General features: G+C 45.7%; 1 protein-coding gene across 2 annotated transcripts in view; it reads left to right on the top strand.

Moving 5' to 3' along the window:
* The window catches only part of FANCM (FA complementation group M), a 797,274-nt gene that overhangs the window by 283,564 nt on the left and 489,298 nt on the right, over positions 1 to 24,412 (top strand). For both annotated transcript variants that reach the window (XM_085627037.1, XM_085627038.1), the window contains 2 exons: positions 13,833 to 13,964; positions 15,303 to 15,435. In XM_085627037.1, the coding sequence (XP_085483163.1) occupies positions 13,833 to 13,964; positions 15,303 to 15,435 (265 nt within the window). The remainder of the gene's footprint in view (positions 1 to 13,832; positions 13,965 to 15,302; positions 15,436 to 24,412) is intronic.

Below are 24,412 nucleotides of genomic sequence, written 5' to 3'. Positions count from 1 at the left end.
GAAGGATAAGAGCAAAGTAGATTCGAGTCCGCAAGATAGCTTCACCACACGGGCGAGCAGCAACATCAGTAAGAACAACAATGGGAGTAAAATCTCAATCAGTGAGGCGGTGCAGAGATATATCAGGATAGTCACATGAGCAAGTACGCGCCCCTCCAGAGCCGCCCCCACTCGATCCACCCCACACCCGGACCCCGAATCGAAGAAAGTAGAGCACAGAGACATGAAAGAAGAAAGGCCCATAGAACTAATTGAGAACAGAGTATTACCCCCCCACCCTACACCAATGCGGAGGCTACGGCCTACCCCCCCCCCAGCATAGTGCCTGTCGCCCAAGGAACCCGAAATATAGAGAAGAGAGAAAGTAGGAACAGAGTAAAGAAGGGAAGAAAACAGAAAAGAAGGTGGGGAGGAGCCCACTAGACACCAGAGCGCCCCGAACCATCAGCCAGTTATGGCCCCCACACACTGAGAGCCCTCTACGCCAAAAACGGCATGCAAAGATACCATGGCACCACAGTTTAAGCAAGGGATACAAGTCGCGACAAGTGCGCGCAAAACATACATACAGTCCCAGTCCCAGGCCAGCCCGTCCATAAACCATGGCGATAGAAGTCAGACTAGCCCTGGCCCGATCGCGGGCTTGGGATTAAACCAGCTCCTGCGTGAAGGCCCCGTGTCCCGAGCAGACAAAGACAAGATGGCCGCTTGTGAGAGGATGGGGAAGTAGGATCACGAAATGGCCGCCGACCATCGATTGAGGTCCCTTGTTGCACCACATAAAATCCAAACCTGGCAAGTAAGGTACAGGAGTTCCACAAAAAGGCAGCAGTGGGCCACCGCGGACGGTCCCTCGAAGCCGTTAAGTATCGCTCAGCAGGATAGCCTCGCGGACGCGATGAGGCAGGGAACAATGAAGCAGGCAGCCATGACCAGGGGGACAAAGTATCCGCAGTTGAGGTGGAGAGCGGTGGACCCTGGGCGCCGGGAGCGCTAGATGAAGGCACCAGTGTAGCACAATCAGACACCGCCGCTGCGTCCCCGCAAGAGGACAAGAGCACCGGAGGACCCACGCCCTGTGGATGACAAACAGTGCGCTCACGGCCCGCAGCCGACAGTATGGGGTCAAACCTCTCACTCAGCGCCTGCAGGCCAGCGCACATCTGTAGTTGAAAGTCCCGCAGGACAGCCAGAACGGAGCCGCATGTCAGCGGAAGCTGGGCCCCAACATCGGCAGCAATCCGGGACGGCACCGTGGAGCTGGTGTCCGGAAGAGGGAGGGCGAAGTGGGCAGCGTGCGAGACCGGAGTATCACCCCCCAGCCGCGAGCAGGCACTCAACGCCATGTTTTGCCGCTATACGGTGCAATGGCCAGGGGGGGGGGTCGTGGCAAGTGGTCAATTCCCCTCAGGTCTACGCCGCAACAGGAAAGGCCGACAGTCGCTTATCTTCTCGCCGGTCCCCCTCGCCGCTGGCTAGGCAATAGGCAAAGGGGGCAGCAGCCCCCCACAGCTCGGTCCTCAGAGCGGGGCAGGAGACTCACCGCACCGGGGCCCACCCCACCGCTCCAGCCCGTCAGGCACAGGGTGCAGAAGGTGTCCGGCCGTCTCTCCCCGGGCTCATCCGGCAACGATCCATGGTGCGAGGCGAGATCGGGACCGCGGGGCTCAGGTTAGCGCTAGCTGATCCGGTAACTGCGGAGCTTCCAGGAGGCCGGCAAAGGCCGTAAGGGCGCAGGGTTTCAGTGCCGAGGACAAAAGCACCCAGAACTCGGGCATCCGGGCGGGTTGAGACTCCGGGAAAGCAGCAGCGCGGTCAGCGCGTCTTCGCACACGGTGCACCTCGAGAATCGGCGAGGATGGGCATCAGGATAGTAGTCCGAGGCCACGGACCGACGGAGCCGGGCGCTCAAGCGTCTGCTCCGGTCGCCATCTTGGCTCCTCCAGCCTTATAATACCTTGAACTGGTGTGATCCTCTAAGGGAAGACAGTGGAGTGGACTGGACACTTCTCCAGATACTGCATGTTTTTCCCCCCTACAGTGGCTACGGAGGAGCGAGCATCCTTCTCAATGGTGATGAGGAGGGAGGCCAGTTTGCTCTCGGTGGTAATCAAGATGAATGTCTTGACTGAAGTACTTCAGCCATGAGAGTCCCCATCAAAACAGATTCTCCCTTTAAATGAGGCACTTACTGACATCCTGCTTTGGACTTGGTCCAAGCCCAGCACAGGGTCTCTTGTGAACAGTACGATTACCTGCCACCACTACCCCAGGAGATCCAAACTTCCTCACACAACACTCCACCCAAAGAGTTTGGTGGTCCAAGCCTCCACCTCTAATGTAAATTGTGGCTCATTCCTAACCGCACCACCGGAATCCAAGAGGCTGGATACCTTAGGGAAGATGGTTTCTTCCACCAGCCTGGCTGTGCAGTCTGTGAACACCACGTGCCTTTTGGGCCGCTATTTCCATGCTCTGTGGGAAACAGTTGTGCAGGTGGTGCTAATGGTCCAGGAAGAGGCCAGGCTCATGCCAATGGGAGGGTCGCAGCTAAGTTCACAATACAATGTGGACTAGACACGACTGACTCACTGGGCAGAGAGGTTTAATCGACAGTGGCTTTATGATGTCATGCATGGTTGAGGACGACTGGCTTTTATGGAGATGTCCAAGCTTCGCTTATAAACATGCCCTTTAATGGCTCCCGTCTCTTCAGAAACTAGGCAGATTCAGCGCTGGAGCACTTTAAGGAAAGAACGGCCACGGGCAGGTCCTTGGGCCTATCAGTGGCTATTGGTCACCCCCAATCTGTCTTTCGCTTCTTTCATGGCTACGGAAGGGTTTTCCAGCCGTGCCTATATATCCCCCCAGCCACTCCTCCCCGCAAGCTTCTCAGCTTCTGGGTGGCCAGTGACACTGTGCACAGGCCTTGTAGGTCGGACAGCCAGTGATTGGGTCAGTCCATCCGCCCCCTCCCCCCTTACCATCATGGGCACTCAGTGGGCATCAGAATTTGCCTTCACCTGTCCCAATGGCGGTCAATAACATCGGATAGTTGGGTTTTGCAGATCGTTTGAAGGGTCTACTCCCTCCCCTTTGTGACTACTACTACTCCCATGCCACCAACTTGCGACAGACTGATGGAGGATATCCTATCTTTTCTCCGCCAGGAAGTGATGGCTGTCTTGGCCAAGGGCACCACAGAGAGGTTGCCAACATCCGAAGTAGGTTGTGGTCGTTATTCCTGCTTCTTTCTGGTGCCCAGAAAGAACTGCGACCTTTGTCCTATCCTCAACCTACAACCCTCTTAATTTCTCCCTCAAAAATGAGAAGTTCAAAATGCTCATATTAGCTCAGGTCCGGTCTGCCCTCAACCCAGGAGACGGGATGCTAGCGTTGGACTTGTAGAACGCATAATTTCATATCCTCGTCCTTTCTACTCACAGGCGTTACCTGAGGTTCACGGTGGACAACAAGTATTTTCTGTTTCCCCTGCTTTCCGTTGGCCTCACCGGCGTGATGGCAATGGTTGCAGCTCATCTGCAGAGATCAAGGATACCATTATTTTCCTATCTCAACGACTGGCTGTTAAAAGTGGGCTCATCCCAGGCTGTTGTCTGCCTCCTCCAGACTACGTCAGACGTCCTGCAGTCGCTGGGGTTCACCACCAACATGCCAAAGTCACACCTGACTCCCTCTGAGGCCCTCCCTTTCATCGAAGCCGTTCTGGACACAGTGCAGTTTCTGGCTTATCCTCCCCAAAGGGCGAGTCCAGGATATTGAGGCTATGAAACCAATGTTTCAGCCTCTATTCTGGGTTTCTGAGAGACTGACAGAGGCCGCTGGGCCTCATGGCCTCCTGCATCCTGCTGGTGACACATGCCTGATGGAATAGGAGGGCTCTGCTGTGGGACCTGAAGTTTCAGTGGGTGGAGCATCAGGGGACTCTCTCTGACTTGGTCCAGATCTTGCAGGGAACTGCAAAAGACCTGCACTGTTGGCTTACGAACCACAATTGGGTCAGCAGCAAACCCCCTCTCCCTTCATGAACCAGACATTAGTGACAGATCTATCACTCCTGAGATGGGGTGGCCATGTGGGAGAGGTGGATATCGGAGGACTCTAGTCTCTTGGCGGAATCCAGACTACAAATCAATCTGTTGGAGCTCTGATCGATCCGATTGGCATTAAAAGCCTTTCTACCCTCCATCAAGGAAAGGCTAGTTCAGGTGTTCATGGACAATACCACCGTCATGTGGTACAGCAACAAACAGGGCTGGGTGTGGTTGTATCAGGAAGCTCTGCATTTCTGGACCTGGCTGGAACGTCAGGGCATTTCCCTGGTGGTTCAATATCTGGCATGCTTTCTGAACATGAGAGTGGGCAAACTCAGCCAAAGATGCCTAGTGGATCACACATGGTGTCTCCATACGGAGGTGGTGCAAGGTCTCTTTCAGCAGTGGGGAGAGCCTTGGTTAGATCTGTTCGTCACTGCTGAGAATGCACAATGTCAGCAGGTCTGCGTGCTTAAGTTTCTAAGGTAGCTCTAGCTCAGAGATGCTTTTAGTCTCAAGTGAAGCTCAGACCTCCTATACACCTTTCCTCCCATGTCACTGCTGCCCAGAGTTCTCAAGAATACCAGGAACAACTTGGCCCAAGTCATCCTTGTGGCTCTGGACTGGGCACGGAGAGTTCGGTATCCCGAGCTGTTGAGCATGGCCATAGATTCTCTGATCTGGCTGTCCCTTTAGGAGGATCTTCTGCCTCAGCAACAGGCGACAGTTGACAGCTTTCAATATCCAAAGTATGTAATGTTATTTTGACAGACAGGTATCCCTCCACCAAGATGGTATTCGCCTGCTGTTAGGAAATATTAGGGATGGCATTATAGTGACATACTCGTGGCATAGGCGTACTTACCTTTGCTACTACATTATCCTGAGTTCTATGGGGCTATTTGCGGGTATGACGAGCAGTGTGCGACCTACTCTGTTAATGTATTTAAGCTCCTTCGAGCGATTTGGGCTGACGAGCCTTGGTTCCGCACCTGCGCGCCGGTAGAGGTATTTTACCTTTAATATTTTGGCAGTCTACTTGGCACCCCACATACCTACCTGCTCCCTGCTGACGAGAGGCAATTACCTCGAAACACGTGTCCAGGGATGGCATTATAGTGACATACTCGTGGCATAGGCGTACTCACCTTTGCTACTACATTATCCAGAGTTCTATGGGGCTATTTGCGGGTATGACGAGCAGTGTGCGACCTACTTTGTTAATGTATTTAAGCTCCTTCGAGCGATTTGGGCTGACGAGCCTTGGTTCCGCACCTGCGCGCCGGTAGAGGTATTTTACCTTTAATATTTTGGCAGTCTACTTGGCACCCCACATACCTACCTGCTCCCTGCTGACGAGAGGCAATTACCTCGAAACACGTGTCCAGGGATGGCATTATAGTGACATACTTGTGGCATAGGCGTACTCACCTTTGCTACTACATTATCCAGAGTTTTATGGGGCTATTTGCGGGTATGACGAGCAGTGTGCGACCTACTTTGTTAATGTATTTAAGCTCCTTCGAGCGATTTGGGCTGACGAGCCTTGGTTCCGCACCTGCGCGCCGGTAGAGGTATTTTACCTTTAATATTTTGGCAGTCTACTTGCCACCCCACATACCTACCTGCTCCCTGCTGACGAGAGGCAATTACCTCGAAACACGTGTCCAGGGATGGCATTATAGTGACATACTCGTGGCATAGGCGTACTCACCTTTGCTACTACATTATCCAGAGTTCTATGGGGCTATTTGCGGGTATGACGAGCAGTGTGCGACCTACTTTGTTAATGTATTTAAGCTCCTTCGAGCGATTTGGGCTGATGAGCGTTGGTTCCGCACCTGCGCGCCGGTAGAGGTATTTTACCTTTAATATTTTGGCAGTCTACTTGGCACCCCACATACCTACCTGCTCACTGCTGACGAGAGGCAATTACCTCGAAACACGTGTCCAGGGATGGCATTATAGTGACATACTCGTGGCATAGGCGTACTCACCTTTGCTACTACATTATCCAGAGTTCTATGGGGCTATTTGCGGGTATGACGAGCAGTGTGTGACCTACTTTGTTAATGTAGGAAATATTAGTGGCATAGTGTATAGAAAGACAGATCTATCCCCTTTCTCGCGTTCTCCTTTTTATCCTCACTGCTCTAACCACTCTAAGTGGGTATCACTTGGCTATTCCTACTTTTTTTGCTGTTGCCTGACAAGCCAACCCTCTTCAAATCCCCTATTGTAAATAGGTTCTTGAAAGGTTTTCAACATTTGTTTCCACCTTCCATTTCAATTATGCCCCAGTCGGACCCCAATCTCGTCCTCACTTTTCTTATGTACACTACTTTTGAGCCTTTTCACAATTGTCCCCTTGGGCTGCTTACCGTCAAAACGGCTTTTCTCATGGCTGTAACATCTGCCTGGAATGTTAGTGAGCTTCAGGCTTGATCATCCAAGCCTCCTTGCTTCAGCATCTACCCAGACAAACTGGTGCATCATATGGGAGCTTCCTTTCTACCAAAAGTGGTCATTCCATTTCATGTATGCCAAGCCATCACTTTGTGTACTTTTTATGCTCCGCCGCATCCCTACAAGGAAGAGGAGCGACTTCACCAGCTGGACCCAAAAAGAGCATTGTCATTCTAGCTTGACGGCACATGCGATTTCCGGGTGGACGACTAACTATTTGTGGGGTATGTCAGAGCGAAGAAAAGACGGGCCTTGCATAAGTGGACCATCTCCAGATGGCTCGTGCCCTGTATCAAGAACAGTACGCTTTGACTAAGAAGCAACCCTCTGAAGGTTTGTGTTCACTGCACCAGAACGAAAGCTGCAACCTTTGCATTAGCTTGCGGAGTTCCAGTCCTGAACATCTGCCAGGCAGCAACATGGGGCTCCTTGCATACGTTCACAAAGCACTACTGCCTGGACAGTCGGGTCCGTCAAGATGGGCATTTTGCAGGACTTTCTCGTATGAAATTGGTCAACAGGTCTACCTCCGGGGATGGAATTGCTTGGGTATCTATTCTAAGGTTCTGAATCTGGGGTTAGAAGTCTCTATCAGATTAACAATTTAATGACTTCGGTAATATATTATCTGGTAGAGACTTTATCAGGCTGTAGATTCCTTACCGACCCGCTTATCTGCCCTTCTCTGCTAACGCATTTCTAGGGTCAAGGATGTTACCCTTTCAAGGCCCTAGTTTTTCACACCAGTATTCAGTGTTCTTCATGGGTCCGCTCTCCTGGCATGGAAAGTTGCGAAAAGAAACTCATGTTGGCGCTCTAGGGTGGGGCCTATATAGGCTCCAAGCACGCCTCTTATGCCGTGGCCGGAAACTCCATGGGTAGCCAAACGACACCAACTACGGGCGCGCAGGGGGTACTGCTCATAGAAATATTTCTGGATCTAGCCTGACACCTGGGGATAATTTTAAGGTAAGTAATTTGCGGCTAGATAGTCTCTACCAGATAAGGTGTTACCGAAGTTAAGTAACTTGTACTTCTATATAAAACAAACTTAAACTACACAAACATTAGACATTCTAAAGCTATATTTATAACTTAGTTATAATTTGCACCCCACACAAAACTTACTGACTCTCTCACCTCTTTACACAGTGTTGTGAACTTATTAGCCAGACTACAGTAACTATGCGTAGCTTATATCGTATCCAGTACATTAGTTAAGCATGTTTAATCAAAGCATTCGTAAGACCAGTCCTGCCATTTGAAATAACATAATTTATGACAAGAGTATGCATGGTAGAGGGTCGAGTTAGAGTTAATGTAGTCTGGCTGGAGAGTTCAGAACACAGTGTAAGTTGCTTGAGTAATAGCATGTTTTGGGCGGGGAGCAAATTATAACTTTAGAAATTCTAATGTTTGTGTAGTTTGTCAGTTTTGCATTGAAATAAAAAATGAAGCTTTCCTAACAATAACTACTCTTTAACCTTAGTTTTTCATTGAATTTCAATGTTTATAAAAAAAAGTTTCAAATCATCGAGTGAAGTGTTGCAGAGTGCAGTGGAGGAGAGTGTCGTAGAGTGTAGCTGTGTGGCGAATCATACAGTGGAGGGGTGTAAAGTGACATGTCGTAGAGTGTAGTGTCAGAGTGCAGTGGTGTGTTGTAGAGTGGAGTGTCGTACAGTGGAGTGGAGGAGCGTAGAGTACAGTTGTCATACAGTGCCATGGGGTAGAGTGTTGTGGCGTACAGTGGGGAGCATGTGAAGTGGAGTGGCGTAGAGTGTAGTAGTGTGTTGTAGATTGGAGTGGTGTTGTACATTGGAGTAGCATGGAATGGCATGTCGTAGAGTGGAGTGGCATGTCGTGGAGTGGAGTACAGTGGCAAGAGTGGAGGGACATAAAGTGAATTGGAGCATTGTTGAGTGGAATGGCGTAGTGTGGAGTGGCGTGTTGTGGAGCAGTGGGTCTTACAGTGGAGTGGCGCAAAGTGGGAGTAGAACGGAGTGGTGTAGCATGGATTGGCATGTCGTAGAGTTGAGTAAAGTGTTGTATAGTTGAATGGCATGTCGTATAGTCTAGCGCTGTGTCGTGGAGTGGCGTAGTGTAGTGTGGTGTATTGTAGAGTGTCTAAGAGTGGAAAGGCGTAGAGTGCAGTGGCGTGGTGTTCAGTGGACAGTGTCTTGGAGTGGCGTGTAGTGAATTGTACAGTGAAATGGCATGTTGTAGAGTCAGGCTTCGTGTCGGAGTGGAGTGGTATGTCATACAGTGGAGAACAGTGGCGTAAAGTGGGTGGGCATAGAGTGGAGTCCAAACAATATGGCTGCCTTTTTATTTTGCAAGGCCTTTCATTGGCCAACAGTATTTTGTTTTGTCATCACTATGTACCACGGTATACCGCACAAGTATTAGTGTATACCGTGGCCGAATATATCATTAAATTTTGTCCCTTATTACTTAAAAAATGAATGAACCAATTTAGACCTACTAACAGAAAGGACCCTTTCCATACCATAATCTATATTCCAGAAAATGTCATCAAAATACGTTTAGACATTTGCCGCTATGTCTGTTGAAAAAGTGTAAAGAAAATGCATTGGTAGAAAACTTGTTTTGGGACACGCATTTTATCTTTGCACCTCCTTAACTGATCATCACGAAACTCTGCATCATCCGTCAATGTAGAGAAAGGAATAGGTCTGCAAAGGTTCGTGGAGATTGGTCAAACAGTGGCAACGTTTTTACCAATCAAAAATCAGAGGAATTAATTCTCTTGGAATCCTAACTATAACTGCTACTGCCACGGTTAAAAAAAAAACAAATATATATATACATACACCCCCGCCCCCTCAAAAGGCTTGAAGAGCTTCCATAAGATACATTGTTTACCCTTAAACTATGGGAGTTTATTCAAGAGGGTCCCTGCTATAATAAGAATGCTTGTCCACTTTTCTTTTGTCATGTGCAGCACAGTACCTGCAATGACAAAACGTCTAACCTTTGGAGTCATTGCCACCAGAAGGAACTAGACCCTGTGAGGAGGCATACAGACAAATTGCAACTGAGTGAAAGACACAACGAATTAGCACTGGAATTCAATAAAGCTCCACTGAAATTGGACAATGTTGGATTTAAAAAAAATGGGGTGACTTTTTCTGTGCAACAAGGTAGTTTCTTAACTGAAGCTGATAATTCAAAGCATCAACTGTTAAAATATTTGTATTAGTTGCTGGTTTCATATTTTGCTTTCTCTTGTGACTGTCAGTGGTAAAGTCGACTCCTTCCAGTAGCTAGGGTGCTGTTGACAGGTCCTTGGTTTCGGGCAGCTCGTGCCTTCAAGAAAATATCCAAGGGGGAAAAAGACAGGTGACAAAAAAACTCCTGTTACTAGTACAGAAGGGTGAAGAAAACTTTGTGTTTTCAAAATGCTCTCTTTGGACACCTTGAATAAACCTTGGACAGCGAGATATCAATCCAGGGAGGACTTAAGCAGGATACGAAAGCAGGAGACTCAGCAGAAATAATAAATTATGGGATGGAGTGCAGCAAAATGTATAATATACATGGCTATGGTGAGGGACTGTGCTGCTGCCAGACAGAGTGCCGTTGGTGGGTAATCCGACCAAAGGTAACGGTGCCTGGGTGTGCAGGGAAAAGAGCGCGGAACATAAGAGGGAGACAATCTGCCATTAAAGCTACATGTGTAAATGGAGGTCTGATAAGCCAATTGGCAGACTTTCTGTAATATACTATGGAATGTTGGGACTGAAACCAAGATTTCACATAAATTATCCTTTGAAGTGGGCTTTCATTTCGGGGAGTATGATGCGTCCGTTCCATCTCTGGCTACTCTGTTATGTCTTGTCTGTCTTTAGTGCAGATGATGTAACCCCATACACCCAGATATCTGTAAAGACTGTGCACCTCCGAGTTTTTCCCACCTTGTCTGGAACTGTTTACCAGTTCTGGGGGTATGTAACGTACACCCTGTGAAGGATCTCTGGAATTGTGGCCACATTTAAGCCAACTGGCCAGTCAATTAGGTCAAGGGACACTTCATATTATTAAGTGTGCCCACAATGGCTAGTCTAAGTTAAGTAGCCATCAGCGGAATGCAGAGGGTTCCTTCCACATCTAAAGCATGAATTGTTATCCCACCAGCTTGCTTAAGTGACGTATGCTGGTGCCTTAACATCTTAGTTGCATTTTCCTATGTTCCTCTAAATTTTGCTCTCCAATATTATAGTCTTGAAGTTCTGGTTCCCCAGAATTGTGCCTTTCTGATTTATTTCCCCATCATTGTACTCCTGTTACAGCCAGATAAGTTTTCTTCTTTGAATGCTGTCTTTCCAAACTGTCTGTCTATATCACCATGCCACTAGTGAGTAACATACATGATAAACTCTAGGATGTCTTTCTCCATTTCCTGCATCTTTTCTCTATGCTCTGTACAGTAGGTCTTTGACAGCAGGACACAAAAGCATTTTTTAGACCACTTTGCTTGCAGCTGACTCCCAGAGGTCTTCAACTCCTTCTGCAGATCCTTCAGACAACCTCACTTCCTTCACCTCCCACCATTGCGGTGTCTCCCCTGGTGACACTACTCAACAAACTGCTCCTTACTCCTGGACTTCTATCTCATAGCCCTGCACACCATCCAGTACCTCATTCCTGCTATCCCCCACCCCCTGCTATGCTCCAACCTCCCTATTCTACTGCCTACTTATTTCCAAAATTATTTCTGCTATCCAAGAAGTCATCACCTAGTATTACCTTCCATTTTGCTGCTGGTGCTCCATCCCTTCCTGTTACCTAATTCCTGTCTGAAGATGTTTCAGACTTTCACCCTAACCCTCTCCTGGTGACACTACTCTGCAGATGATTTCTTATTCCTTCTCATTCCCCCTTCATTACACCTTCCACCTGCATTCTTGCACATTAATAGTCCACATGCTATTCTGGCTACAACTTTTCATAGCCTTTAATACAGTACACCATCCTACCCTGATCAATTGGCTAAATCAACTGGATATTCAAGAGAAACGTCATGGACGTGCTGTCCTCCTTTCTTTGGGGAAGATCACAAATATATTCCCAACACCTTGTGTCAGTTTTGCAGTGATTCACTATACCTACATAAGTCTTCAAATCATACCCAAGTGCACTAGAGGGATCAATCACCTTGTTGGTCTTTCTTACTGAAACTTAGCAAAAGACACCTAGATTCTGATCCAGACACTTTACACAGTTAATTATTTAACACAGGTTTTCATCTGACGCTTTCAGCAGCTGGAATTGCCAGATGAAACTAAAAAGATATCTAGGTTTTCGCTGTTTCCGGTACCATCAGAATTAAGAGGTCATTTGTAATAAAGGCATATTTAGCCACAGTGAGAATGTAGCCTCAAGTGATTTTGACTTCTGATTCAAGCTGTGGTGAAAACCTGCGTTAAATAATTAACTTTGTAAGGTGTATGGATCAGAATTGCATATTTTCAGCTGTAGCTCCCCATTTGCAAGGGGACACTCAGAGTCCTACTTGTTGTCCTCGGTAAGTCCAGCAGGGGTGGACTTACTGGCAGGATTACCAGACCACTAGGAATGAGACCCCAAGTAGGATATTGTCATTTCTTGTTTCCCACAATATAAATAAACTACCAAAACCCTTGCAGTATTCTGACCGTGCAAATGAACAATAATTTAGGACACGTGTATCTCATACGAAAATTCCAATGGTGCACAACACTGCTGTTCTTTCTTTAGGGTCCCAGCTCCCTGTCCCAGATTGGACTCAAGTCTCCGGTTAATCCCTCTCGCATCTTTGTATCACCTAAAATGCCATAATAGGCACCAGTACTCTTTGCAGCAGTAATAAATTCCACATCTACCATTCCAGAAGAAGCTTGGATCAAAATCATAGTTTATTGATGATCTTAGCAACCTGAAATACAATCGGGTAGAAGCACCATACACACTACACAAAACCATTTAGTACTGGCTTGCCTTCCGAAGTTAAGATGATATGGTCTTTCATCATTCAATTAAAATCCTCCACCTTGGCTGTATGTCCTGTGTATATTTCAAATTGATTACCCACTTAATAATCTCCTTTGCAGCTCTTGGCCCACCATTATAAAAACAGACTGGCTGAATCTGATGCCATACAGTACTTTTCAAGTCATGTAGACCATACTGGACATCCATCTATAAGAGCAAGACTGAAGAGGTAATCCTAAACCCCGGCAGGACCCATCAAGCACACAGCAACAAGAGCAAACTGATTTATTAATCTCAGTATACCCTTAGACCCAATGTATTGCTTACACACTTCCAGAGCAGCAGTAATTAGAAAAGTCAGATTCGAACTTAATTAAATGTTGTGTGCTGTTCCATATTCCTCAGGTGGTCAGATACATTACTCTACAAAGCATGTGGCAATTAGTAGAAGGACCCCCAAACACCGCTCTGCTTAAATGTCCGCAGCTGAATAAACACTCACTGGCTCTCAAGGTGCTACTGGGACCACAGGGAGGAAGTCTACTTTTAAAGTAAGATGAATCTTGTCCAAAAACGTTTTTTTTAAAAAGTTGTTTCAAGGTCTTTAATTCCATTATTTTCTTTACTGGAGACCAGACTGGAAAACTTGAGACTGGAAACTAGCCTAAGTAAATTGAAATTGCTATGATTTATTATTGTGGGTCATCTCTTTAACAGCATGTAATCTAGTCTCTGTGACCCAAGGCTGCAGATCACACTGACCAAGAGCTAAAGCCACTGCTCGCTAAGTAACTCTCTTACCAGTGTGATATTGGCCTTGTGCTGGTGAGTATCCGAATTTTAACATACAAACCCGGGAAACTAAATTTGACCCAGATGGATGTCTGACTCCCAGGTACAATCTTGAAGCTTTTTATGTTGGAATACCATCCGCCCCATTTGATATTATCCTCCACATCTCTGCACCTCCACTGGTGGTGTTCAGACCACTGTCAAACATAATTATACCACCACCTAGCTAACTTATTTTTAGGCTGCTCTGACTGGGCTCTGAGAGGCGCTGGCTTTGTGCTCTGATAGAAATCCGAGGGTACAACTGGGAGAGGGTGAGATTGCACAAATGGTGGTGTTATTGTGTCCTAATTATTTTAATCTATTCTATTGAAAACCTGTTTAACTCGCCATTTAAACTACTTAAAAGTACCCTGTGAAATTGTATTTATCATTATTGACCAAATGATTGCCTTCATGCTCATGTTTTGAGAATATAGATATTAGATGTATAGTCAGATCACTGAAAAATATTTTTTTTACCTGCAGGTTTTGGAGGCAGTTGCTGGTCGTCTGATTCGTAATAAATTATTGTCAAGTAAAGATATTCCTAATCTGACAAAATACAAGCTAGTTCTTGCTAGAGATCAATTTAGAAAGAACCCTCCGACAAACATTAAGGTAAACATGTTTTCATTGTTTCCTACTTGGAAAAGGCACACGATGCAGAGATGGTCTTTGTCCTACATTTAACCAAGAAACATACTCTATTGTTTAAAGTAGGAGAGCAGATGATCCTGCCATTACCCTTTCTTTCTATAACTGGTGTATTTTAGATTTGTTTACACACCTGGTTGTCTTTATTGATGATGTCGATCTAGTCGTAAGTTTGTCTGTCAATTGCTGCCATGTGTTGCTGTCATGTGTAGTGGCTTGTTTGTGACAAAGCAGAGTTTTGATCAGTATTTAACTGCATAGCCATCGCCCAGATTTACTACAAAAATATTAGGATATGAGGGAGTGAAGGAAGACTAACTTTCTGCTCGTCTTCTCCTAGGACTTATGTGAAAGATCCTGGACTAATCAGGATACCTACATTCTTTGTGGTGTCCTTTCTTACAACCATAGTAACAATCTTACCTGAGTCATTGATGTAGGAACACCATAGGTTTCACGAGTGTCCTGGGACTTTATTTGTAGAATTTTAGCTGTAAATAGAAGAGTTACTGGCCTTGCAGAGGTGCCGCACAAACTGTTTGGTATTGTGAAGTAAGCTGCTAAGGCATTTAAACCAATCTAAAGACCTCTTGTTTGCCAGAGATGGGAAATCTTTATTCTTGTATATGTTTGGACTAAGTGCCAATCAAGTAACTTGTCAGACCTTTCCTGTACCTCTGATATTCAGTGTTCTGAGACAGTAGATAAACTGCGCAGTTTGTTGTGCCTAGTGGGTATGTTGTTCAAAGGTAGTACTAAGCCAGTTCAAAATAAGATCGTCAACTCTTCGTTTTGTGGTTTTTCTCTTTATAATCGTGTTCACTTCTTGTTTCGTGTTCTTAACCATATAGATGTTAAGTGCAAGAACAATCCTTAACCTGTCCATCATTGATCTAGTTTCCCCATATGTTATAGCCCTCCTCATATCCAACATTCCTTTCAGAGCCTGTGCTTTGGTGGCCTCTCCGAGGTAGGAAGTAGGAAGGATATCCATTGGACTATTCTGTATGGTACGAGCTGCCGGAGGGCTGCCCAGAGCTGTGCTTCTGTGTAATTTGCCATGAACATAAATAGTAGCATTCTTAGACAACCTACCTCCAACACATAGCTGCCTTGATGTTCATTTCTCTAAAAATAGATTTTCTGATTGTGGCACTAGTCCTTTCAGGACTGGTGCCACGTAAACCATCACTCTAAATGTTTTCCTTTTGTTTGACTGAATGTAATTGTGTTAGGGACACCTTGTGTACCAGTATATGCACCTTTTTGAATGTCATCAGCTGCTGTTCTCTGTCCCTTTAGGGTTGTGAACAAGGCATACTTGAAGGTGATTATGCTCTTTGTATAAGTTTGTTTCATGGATATGAATTACTTCTCCAAATGGGGAGCCGTTCCTTTTATGTCTTCCTTCGTACAATCATGGATGGAACAAAAGGTAAACATATTTTTTTATTCCTCATTTTAAATTGAAATATTCCACAAATGTGTTCATTTGGCGCATTTTTATGCGCACTTGTAAACAGTAATTCATAAAGATCATCTACCTTGGAAAGTGTATTTGTCCATGTATGGAGGAAAAATGCAAACATTTTCTACTTTACAAACGCTGCAGCATTTACACTTCTTTGACTAAGAATACAGATGAGCTGTGATCCTGAAAAATGTCATTCCTCACTAAGCGGCTAAATATTTTGACTGCAGTCATATGCATGTAGCCATGCATCTATTTCTCTCATCAATACGAGGCTGAGAAATATGTGTATGCCTTAATTTGTTGAATTAAGACAGGAATTAAATAAATGCTCAGTTATCTATAAGCCAAGGGAATTGGTTGAGATCCAACCAATGGCGTAACATAAGCCCCCGCGGTGCGGAGGACCCCTGAGCTCCAGGGGCCCCCCTCAGCACAGTACCCTGGCCTGAGAGATCCTGATTGAGTCTAAATGGGGGCCCCTCTATGTACCTTGCAGGGGGTCCCTCAAGTGTCGTTACCCCACTGGATCGAAAAAAATTCTGATCTGGAGTTTAGGGGCCCCGGAAAACTCTGAATAGGAAGCTAACTTGCTGGTCATTGTTTTCTGTGGTCGTAGTTAGACAACCGTTTAAAACACATCACATCATTTTAGGTGAAGGCCTGTCATATCCTGCTCAATGTTTCAAGAAGGCAGTGTAAATCTGGGAGACAAGTAAGCCAATGTTTTTGGAATTCAAATGTGTAATGGCAAAATTTGGATCCTTGTACAGCCTTCTGAACAAAGGTCTGTAAGGGAGAATTCCTTGGCCTTAATGCACAAACTATGTGTGCAACTCTGGTACAAAATACAGCAAGCATTTGCAATGCAATAGGTCTCACATTTACGACATTTTGAGCTTTTGGCATTGTAAGTGACAATGCCTTTTATTTATGTGTTTTTTAAAACATATAAATAAAAGGCATTGTTATTTACAATGTCAATAGCTTAAACTCTTGCAAATGCGAGACCTATTGCATTGCAAATGCGTTCGACGACCGTGCTGTTAAAATAAAAGCTTTAGGAGGGAGTGTGTCCTGCCTGCAACAGCAGGCAGGGCAATGCTATTTGAGAAAATAGTGCTCGGAAGCTGTAATTAAAGCCTACCAAGTAACAACACAGGTAACAGGGGGTTTCGCCATTGGAGGTTACAAAATGAGACAAAGCAGTACTAAGGAGGGACTACTAAGCCTATTGACCAATTAGCAGCCACCGTGTACAGTGGGCAATGACACAAGCCAATGAAAAATATTGGCGGAGAGTGGGCGGAGCTTAAAGTCCCTACCTGAATACAGCATGCCTCGCAGAGCAGCACATGTGGTGCCCAGGCTTGACCTAAAAAGCGGTGATTTGTTGTCAAGTCCTGTTTGCAATATTTGATTCAAAACACCTTGTTTTAGAACATAAATATTTAAATAGCAGCTAACCTCTGAAAAGTGTACCTATCAATATTCTTGTATGCAAAACTGGATCATTGTTAATGTCCTAAATTCAACAAAAATAACAATCTGTACCTTTTACACTTGCCTGTGTCCTTAAATGATGGTTCATGCACCCCTATGGGTTTACCACCATGTTTCATTTGATTGAATTTGCCTTCTGTCTTTTGACCTGCAAGGGCTTGCCCCTGGATTTAATCTTTAGTTTGTAGCACATCCTTTGTTTTCCTGCGTATTTAAGCATTTATCTTACACATGCTTTGAAGAGCTTGCTCAGGACCGTGCATTGGACACTCAGTATCCCGTTACTGTTTAGCATGAATAAAGGTAAAAGTTCACCTAACACAGGGACGCCACCTCTGCAGTAGACCCTTTGGAAACTACCTCATAAGTCTATCCCAGAAGTGGAAGATATTGAATATTTTCTTCTCTTGCAACTGATATCGCCCCCCCCCCACACCCCCTGTCAAAAGGGTGCCATTTGGGACCCTTGAAAATATCCACAGCCGTATATCCTACCCTCCTAAAAACATTAGCAGGGATATCTTTATTCAGGGCTGGTTGGGTCTTGTCAAGTGCTGCAAAGGTGCACAATAGTTCTCAAGTTCTTTAATGAAATGCTTCCCAAGAGCCACTGGGCTCACATCAGAAAAGACCTACTCTCCCAGCTTTTTTTTTTTTTTTTTTGAGAGTTTTATATAGCGCGAGCTAGACCCGAGACATCGGGTATCAGAGCGCTTTACATGAGCACCAGTTTCGTTACAGACGGACACATTAATTTTTGTTGGGCACAGGGAGATTAAGTGATTGGCCCAGAATCACAGGATGTTGAGGTCCTGGTTCCCCAGCTTCGAGGTCGACCGCTCTAACCGTAAGGCTACATCCTCTCCCCTTTAGGATTAATTTAGGATCCTCCTTGAAGAGCCGGCATCTATTCTGCTCTGATGCAGTGGCTCAATTCGTTTTTCTCATTATACATAAGGCCCTGTACATCCACTCTGAGATATCAGGATCAACTTGGACCCTGTGGTTTGTCAGTCATCTCTTTAAAAAAAAAAAAAAGACAAACATTGTCAAAGGCCCAATCATTTCTAGAAATTTGTTATTGCAGTTCTACCAGATGATTTTACAAGGCAAGGAATTTTCAGTATAATTTTGTCCCACGGACAAGTAGCTGTTTATGCAGTACCCCTATGATGCTCATGAAAGTAAAGTATTTTTTCATTGTATTAATTCTTCAGATAATCTTAGATGTCTTTGAGCTGTTCATTGCCTTCGTGTCTCTTGAGGCTATAACATGGGTAAATGGAAGGTGTTGACTTTAGGCTTCAAACTAAGCTAGCAAGGATTTTTCTGAATGTGGGCTGCTGGTAAGCCTGATTTTGAAGCATTCTCGGTTGTGGAAGACAAACATTGCAAAATGAGCACTGTTAATTCAGACAGTGCAGGAGTATTCATCACAAGGCTTGGGGGCTGTAAGGGGAATCCACCTCAGTCACCTGTTGCACCTCACGTGTTGATCTGATGAAAGTGGCCTTCGTCTTTGGAAATGTCCTCACTTTCTGTATCTGATCTTAAGTCTATGCTGGAGGCATCAGACAGGTCTGGCAGTGATGCCAGTGCCCTACGACTTTCAGCATCTGATGGAGCCAGAGCAGTATTAACCAGTGCCACCGATGGTGATGTTTTCAGAAGCCTGGTTAGAAGTCCTGATGGCTCTTTGTGGTCCTAAAGGTGCACCAGAGTGATCTGGGTGGAATGGAAGATGGCCAGCACAGCCTGGGTGATAGCCACAATTTGAGCGTGGTTAGCGGCAGGTCCTGGAAACACCAGAAGAGGAATAGAGGGCTCCAGTGCCAGTATAGGAACAGAGTCCGGCACTGGTTACATCTTAACCAATACAGGCTCTGAGAACAATGTCAAGGATTGAGTCTGAGAATGTTGCCACTGACTTGACACTTCTCTCTTGAGTCGGAGTTATGATAAGTGGAAGAATCCCTCTTGCAGTGCTTCTTGTGCTTTTTGTGGAATGACTTGTACTTGCTGTTGGAAGCAGCCAGCTTGAAACACTTATATAAGGCGAACCACAGTGAACTATGGAGCGGGACCAGGAGCGGTGACTGGTCTGGCGTTAATTGTGGGCCCATTATAGTGATGACAGCTCTAGATGTGCTTTTAATTCTGCTGCATGCTTGCTGACTGTTAATCAGCAAACAAAACAAAAAGGTAATGTGCCAACAAGGGATTTTGTTTGAAAGAATTATATCTTTTTTGATTTTAGGAAATTAATCTGTAGATGAGTTCAAGACAGATACTCAACAACATGTCAATTAGCTGAATTAATCAAGTATGAAAAACACACACGGGATAACTATTTTGTGAAATAATCACAGATCTTTTTATATATTAAATCAATAAAAAAGGAGTACAAGTAGACAATTAAATGTGCAGTGTAACATGAAAAGAGACAAAAGTGAATGTTATCCACATTTCATGACAAAAAACATCCAATCCAAAAGAAAACACAGGGATCTATCTCGTATTAAGAGAGTTAGGTTCGTGTTCCTGCCTGCGGACGGTTGTTGAATTCCTTCACCCTCGGACAGAAATTGTCACTGCAGAGTTCCAAATAAAGAACTATAAATCAGGAAGGATAGTTTCCTCCTCCTTTCGACACACAAGAGTACTCCACTCATGGTGCTGCCCCGCAGTGTTACTATATCCCTCCACAGATGCTAGAAAGGATCGTCCTTATCTAACTAGGATTGGAACCAGCACAAACCATTTGACGAGGAGAAGAAATTGATTTTTCTTTGACTGAGTTCAATAAGAGTCTTTTTTAGAAATCTCTACTGTCCTGAAGATGGTCTGACGGATTGATACCACCACAGACCGAAACGTCGACTACATCATCTACATCCATAACATTTATTATGTACAGTTGATTGTTCTCTTAATACGAGATAGATCCCTGTGTTTTCTTTTGGTTGGATGTTTTTTGTCATGAAATGTGGATAACATTCACTTTTGTCTCTTTTCATGTTACACTGCACATTTAATTGTCTACTTGTACTCCTTTTTTATTGATTTAATATATAAAAAGATCTGTGATTATTTCACAAAATAGTTATCCCGTGTGTGTTTTTCATACTTGATTAATTCAGCTAATTGACATGTTGTTGAGTATCTGTCTTGAACTCATCTACAGATTAATTTCCTAAAATCAAAAAAGATATAATTCATTCAAACAAAATCCCTTGTTGGTACATTACCTTTTTGTTTAAACTTGCCCAAGCCCTCAAGGGTATATTGGGTCTGTTCCCCTACGGTTACACTGTTAATCAGCAAAGCATGCACACCCCGTACATTTCAGTACGCCCCGCGTTCTGTGTTCCTTTTCCATGGTTGCCAGCTCTAATTTCGTCAGTTGGAGTTGGGAACCTCTGGAGAAAGGGATGGCAGGACCTGGGCTTTTTCCATACAATAAAGACTTGTCAATTTGAACTTCCCCCTGCTGCCTGTATTTATTGCCCGGAACAAGTACACCTTGCAAAGCAACATTTCACCCATGTCATGAAGATGTTTGATGGTTTGGGCATACACGAGGGCTGCATGGCTCACTTCTCCCACAACCCTGCGTTTTTTTTGGGCCCCAATCTTCAGATGGACAGACAGCGTGGGGTTTGAGATAAACATCTGCTCGTTAGAGGAATTACACCATTTAAGCCCTAAAATCTTCGTGGGAGACATACTAGCATTACACTGCAAAATCACACATTTTGAAAGTAGTGTTCGATAGTAAATAACTCCAGATCCATGTTGAAAGGGTGCAGAAAGAAGGATCCATCGTTGGCGCACCAGGGTTGTGCCGTATATGGCTGTGTGGTGTCTTATCTGGAGAAGATGCCTGGGTCAGGTGGGAGCTGTGTTGCTGCCACTTGTGGCACGAGACCAATTTCAATTTTTGCAGATCCAGTCTGAAGGGGATTCAAGAGGTGAGGAATCTGCAGGTAGATAGTTTCCACCAGAGGATAGTTACTGTAGGTAAGTAACGTATTCTTTATTTGACAGTAAAGAGCCAGAAGATGGAGTTGGTCATACAGCACTATACACCATTGAGCATAGTCCAGCTCTGACGAGACTTACAGTAATAGCTCTCTTCCATCCAACCTCATTGCAGCAGTGTCCTGCCTATCCAATTAAATGGCAGCCTATACCTTTGAATTAAGCTTCATGCTTTTCTTCACCAAATGAGCTGGCAGCTAATGGAGTCAAACTGATGCTTATGGTGTAGATTAACTAAGTTCATGACCACTGACGAGCATGCTGTTGCCAATGGCACTCTGCGACAATGCAAGAGGCAGATACAGTGCCTCGAGTCTCCCATGCCACTTCTGTTGTGACTTTATTGGCTAAGGCTTGCAGGAACTCTGTCTTGAAAAGAAGAGACCCTGTATGGAAGCAAGCGGCTGCGCTTCAAGAGAAGCAGCCTGTATTGAAGTGTGAAGAAGCACACAATAAAATCCTCGCTAGGCACTGTTTTTCCCCTTTTTATGTGTGTTTTGTTTTACAAAACATTAAATGCAGTATTCTAATGCTACTTTTGCAGTTGAAGAAAATTCGATCATGCTCACCGGTTTGCACTGTGCATTTGTTTTTCCTAGTCGTTCAGTATTACGAACGCTATCTGAATGTTTTAAATGGTACACAACCAGTGGTGTAGTGGCGTGCTTCAATCGCCCTCTCCGGGTGTGGCAGAAGTTTAGTTACTATTAATCTTCAAAATGATGCTAAAAGCTTTTTTTATTACGAATAATTCCAGGGTTATGCCATCTCTAACCTATGTCAGTTACATAGAGCTGTTCTCGTTAATGTCCGTGAGAGCTATGGAGTGTTTTTGCTCTGGCTCCCGAAAACTGACGTCCTCCATGTTAAACTTTTCCTGGTTATAGTCCACACCCGAGATCTGTGCCTCGTTGTAGTGTGATGCTGGTGAGTAATCCTGATGGCGTTTCCCCCTTCATATTTTCTACAGGTGCCCGGTTTTGTTTGCTCTATCCTCTATTACCATTACAACTTTGAATTCCACTATGCATTGACCCTCCAGTAACTCACAGAGGAGCCCCGTTAAATGTCCCTTTTATTTACTGATGTAAAACAGTAGCACTCCGGAGAACCGTTCTTACATATCACAGGGCCCTCTGCCAAGTCTCATGGACATTTAACATGAAACGTACATCTGTAACCGAATTAGTGCGACGTTAATTCGATGAGCCCTCCGGGAGAATGTAAGTGCTTCACGAACAGATCGAATTACAGGTAAAACTCGCCTCGCAGTGGCCGGAGTGAAGAGTGGGGAGGTAGGGCCCTGTGTCTCCTCTTCTCCGTCCCGGCTTTCCCTTTCCAGCCGCAAAGGCAGAGTTTGGCGCCATTTCTCGGGAGGGGAGCCAGGGGCGACCACGTGGCCCCAGAAGCTCAGCAGGCCGAGCTACTTACAATGCAAGTCATTTTGAAGGTGAGTTTTGTTGTTGTTTCAGTTTTATAGAGCGTGAACTCGACCCAAAGGTATTGGAGGGCTTTACATGAGCACCAGTTACATTACACAAGGACACATACATTTTTTTGTAGGCACAGGGAGATGAAGTGATTGCCTCCTTCCTTGCAGCTAAAGTCTCCAGCCTGTTCCCGCCTCCGCAGTTCCAGACATCACGGCCGCGGAGTGGAGGTGGGGACTACCTATCCCAGGCTCCCTAGCGCCAGGAAAGCCGCCAACGCTGTTTCAGCGCACGGAGGCGCATTAAAGAGAAGCCCAACCCCGGCAGAGCGGGCGCTAGGCAAACATTTGGGGGAGAATACCTGACCAGAGAACTGTGCCTCCTTCCTTGCAGCTAAAGTCTCCAGCCTGTTCCCGCCTCCCGCCGCCGCAGTTCCAGACATCGTGGCCGCAGAGTGGAGGTGGGGACTACCTATCCCAGGCTCCCTAGCACCAGGAAAGCCGCCAACGCTGTCTCCGTGCCCGGAGGCGCATTAAAGAGAAGCCCAGCCCCGGCAGAGCGGGCGCTAGGCAAACATTTGGGGGAGAATACCTGACCAGAGAACTGTGCCTCCTTCCTTGCAGCTAAAGTCTCCAGCCTGTTCCCGCCTCCCGCCGCCGCAGTTCCAGACATCGCGGCCGCGGAGTGGAGGTGGGAACTACCTATCCCAGGCTCCCTAGCGCCAGGAAAGCCGCCAACGCTGTTTCCGCGCCCGGAGGCGCATTAAAGAGAAGCCCAGCCCCCGCGTCGCGGGATCGCGCGCGGGTCGCGCCGGGCCAAGCCCGGGCAAAGGGCGGGCCGTCTGTGGCCGTCAGGGGCAGACAGAGGCCGGGCCGGGCCACCCCCCCTTTGCTCCGCAAGAAAGACACTGGTAAGAAGAGGTACGTTACACACAAAAGTGCCACGCTTGTGCAGAGAGTAACAGACTCGGACTGGTGTCCATCAGCCCTCCCACAGGACACATAGTGGCTAACTGGTTGAAGCGGGACTTTGCATTAATTATTTAACGTAATCTCCTCTTCAAAACATGGAAAAACGTAAATGTACGGTGGGCACACTAGATGCCTATTTACTAAGAGCCGAATCGTTAATAGATCAGGAAATACTATCCACTGAGAGGACGCTAGATCCATCCAACAGAGTAAATAGAGAACCTGATACCATCAGTTCTTCCCTGTTAAACAAAACACCAACTTTGATATTTTCACCTGATCCCCTGGTTGCCTCTTCTCAAAATTCTCCTGAGATCATAGAAGTACCCCCAAAAATCATTTCACTACAACAGAAAGGACCTTTAACTCGGGGGAAAAATAAACAAAAATCGATTGGAGGGAGGGGGGTAACTACAAAAGGGCGTTCCCAAAAAAAAGAGGGGAAGATCCCAACTCACCCAGTCCTATGTAATACAGGAACGCAGACAGAGAAGAACCACCAAAACTTTCCTGTACATTTAGAAACACACACTGCAATGACAGAGACGATCTCCAAACACAGCGAAAACTCACTACTAACATCAGTGAACCGAGCACTGGAAGAAAAACTGGGCGAAATGATTTCTATACTCTCCTCAGTTTTCGAAGATAAATTTGTCCGATTAGAGAAACTACTAACTGACAATAAAATACGACCTAACTTACCCAGATCCCAAGATGACAATAACCAACTTATCCCCCAAGAGCCACATCCCTTACCACCTGCCAAGGAACCCCCTAACAATCCTACAACAAACACCCACACTTTCCCTTCTATAGTAATACCAGGTAACAATCAGGGAACAATAGGAGATACTAGACCATCAAGAACAGTGGAACAACCAATAAGAACCGACGAAGGACACCAAAAGGATAAAACGAGCCGGCTTAATTCTCTCCCCCAATCAAACCGAGATCTTTTAAATCTGCCACCTGCTGCTTGCCCCTATGCTCTAG

The sequence above is a fragment of the Triturus cristatus genome, chromosome 9 (assembly GCF_964204655.1).
Source record: "Triturus cristatus chromosome 9, aTriCri1.1, whole genome shotgun sequence".
In the NCBI taxonomy this organism is placed as follows: Eukaryota; Metazoa; Chordata; class Amphibia; order Caudata; family Salamandridae; genus Triturus; species Triturus cristatus.
The sequence above is the reverse complement of the archived record's forward strand: the minus strand, read 5'-3'. Positions and strand labels throughout refer to the sequence as shown.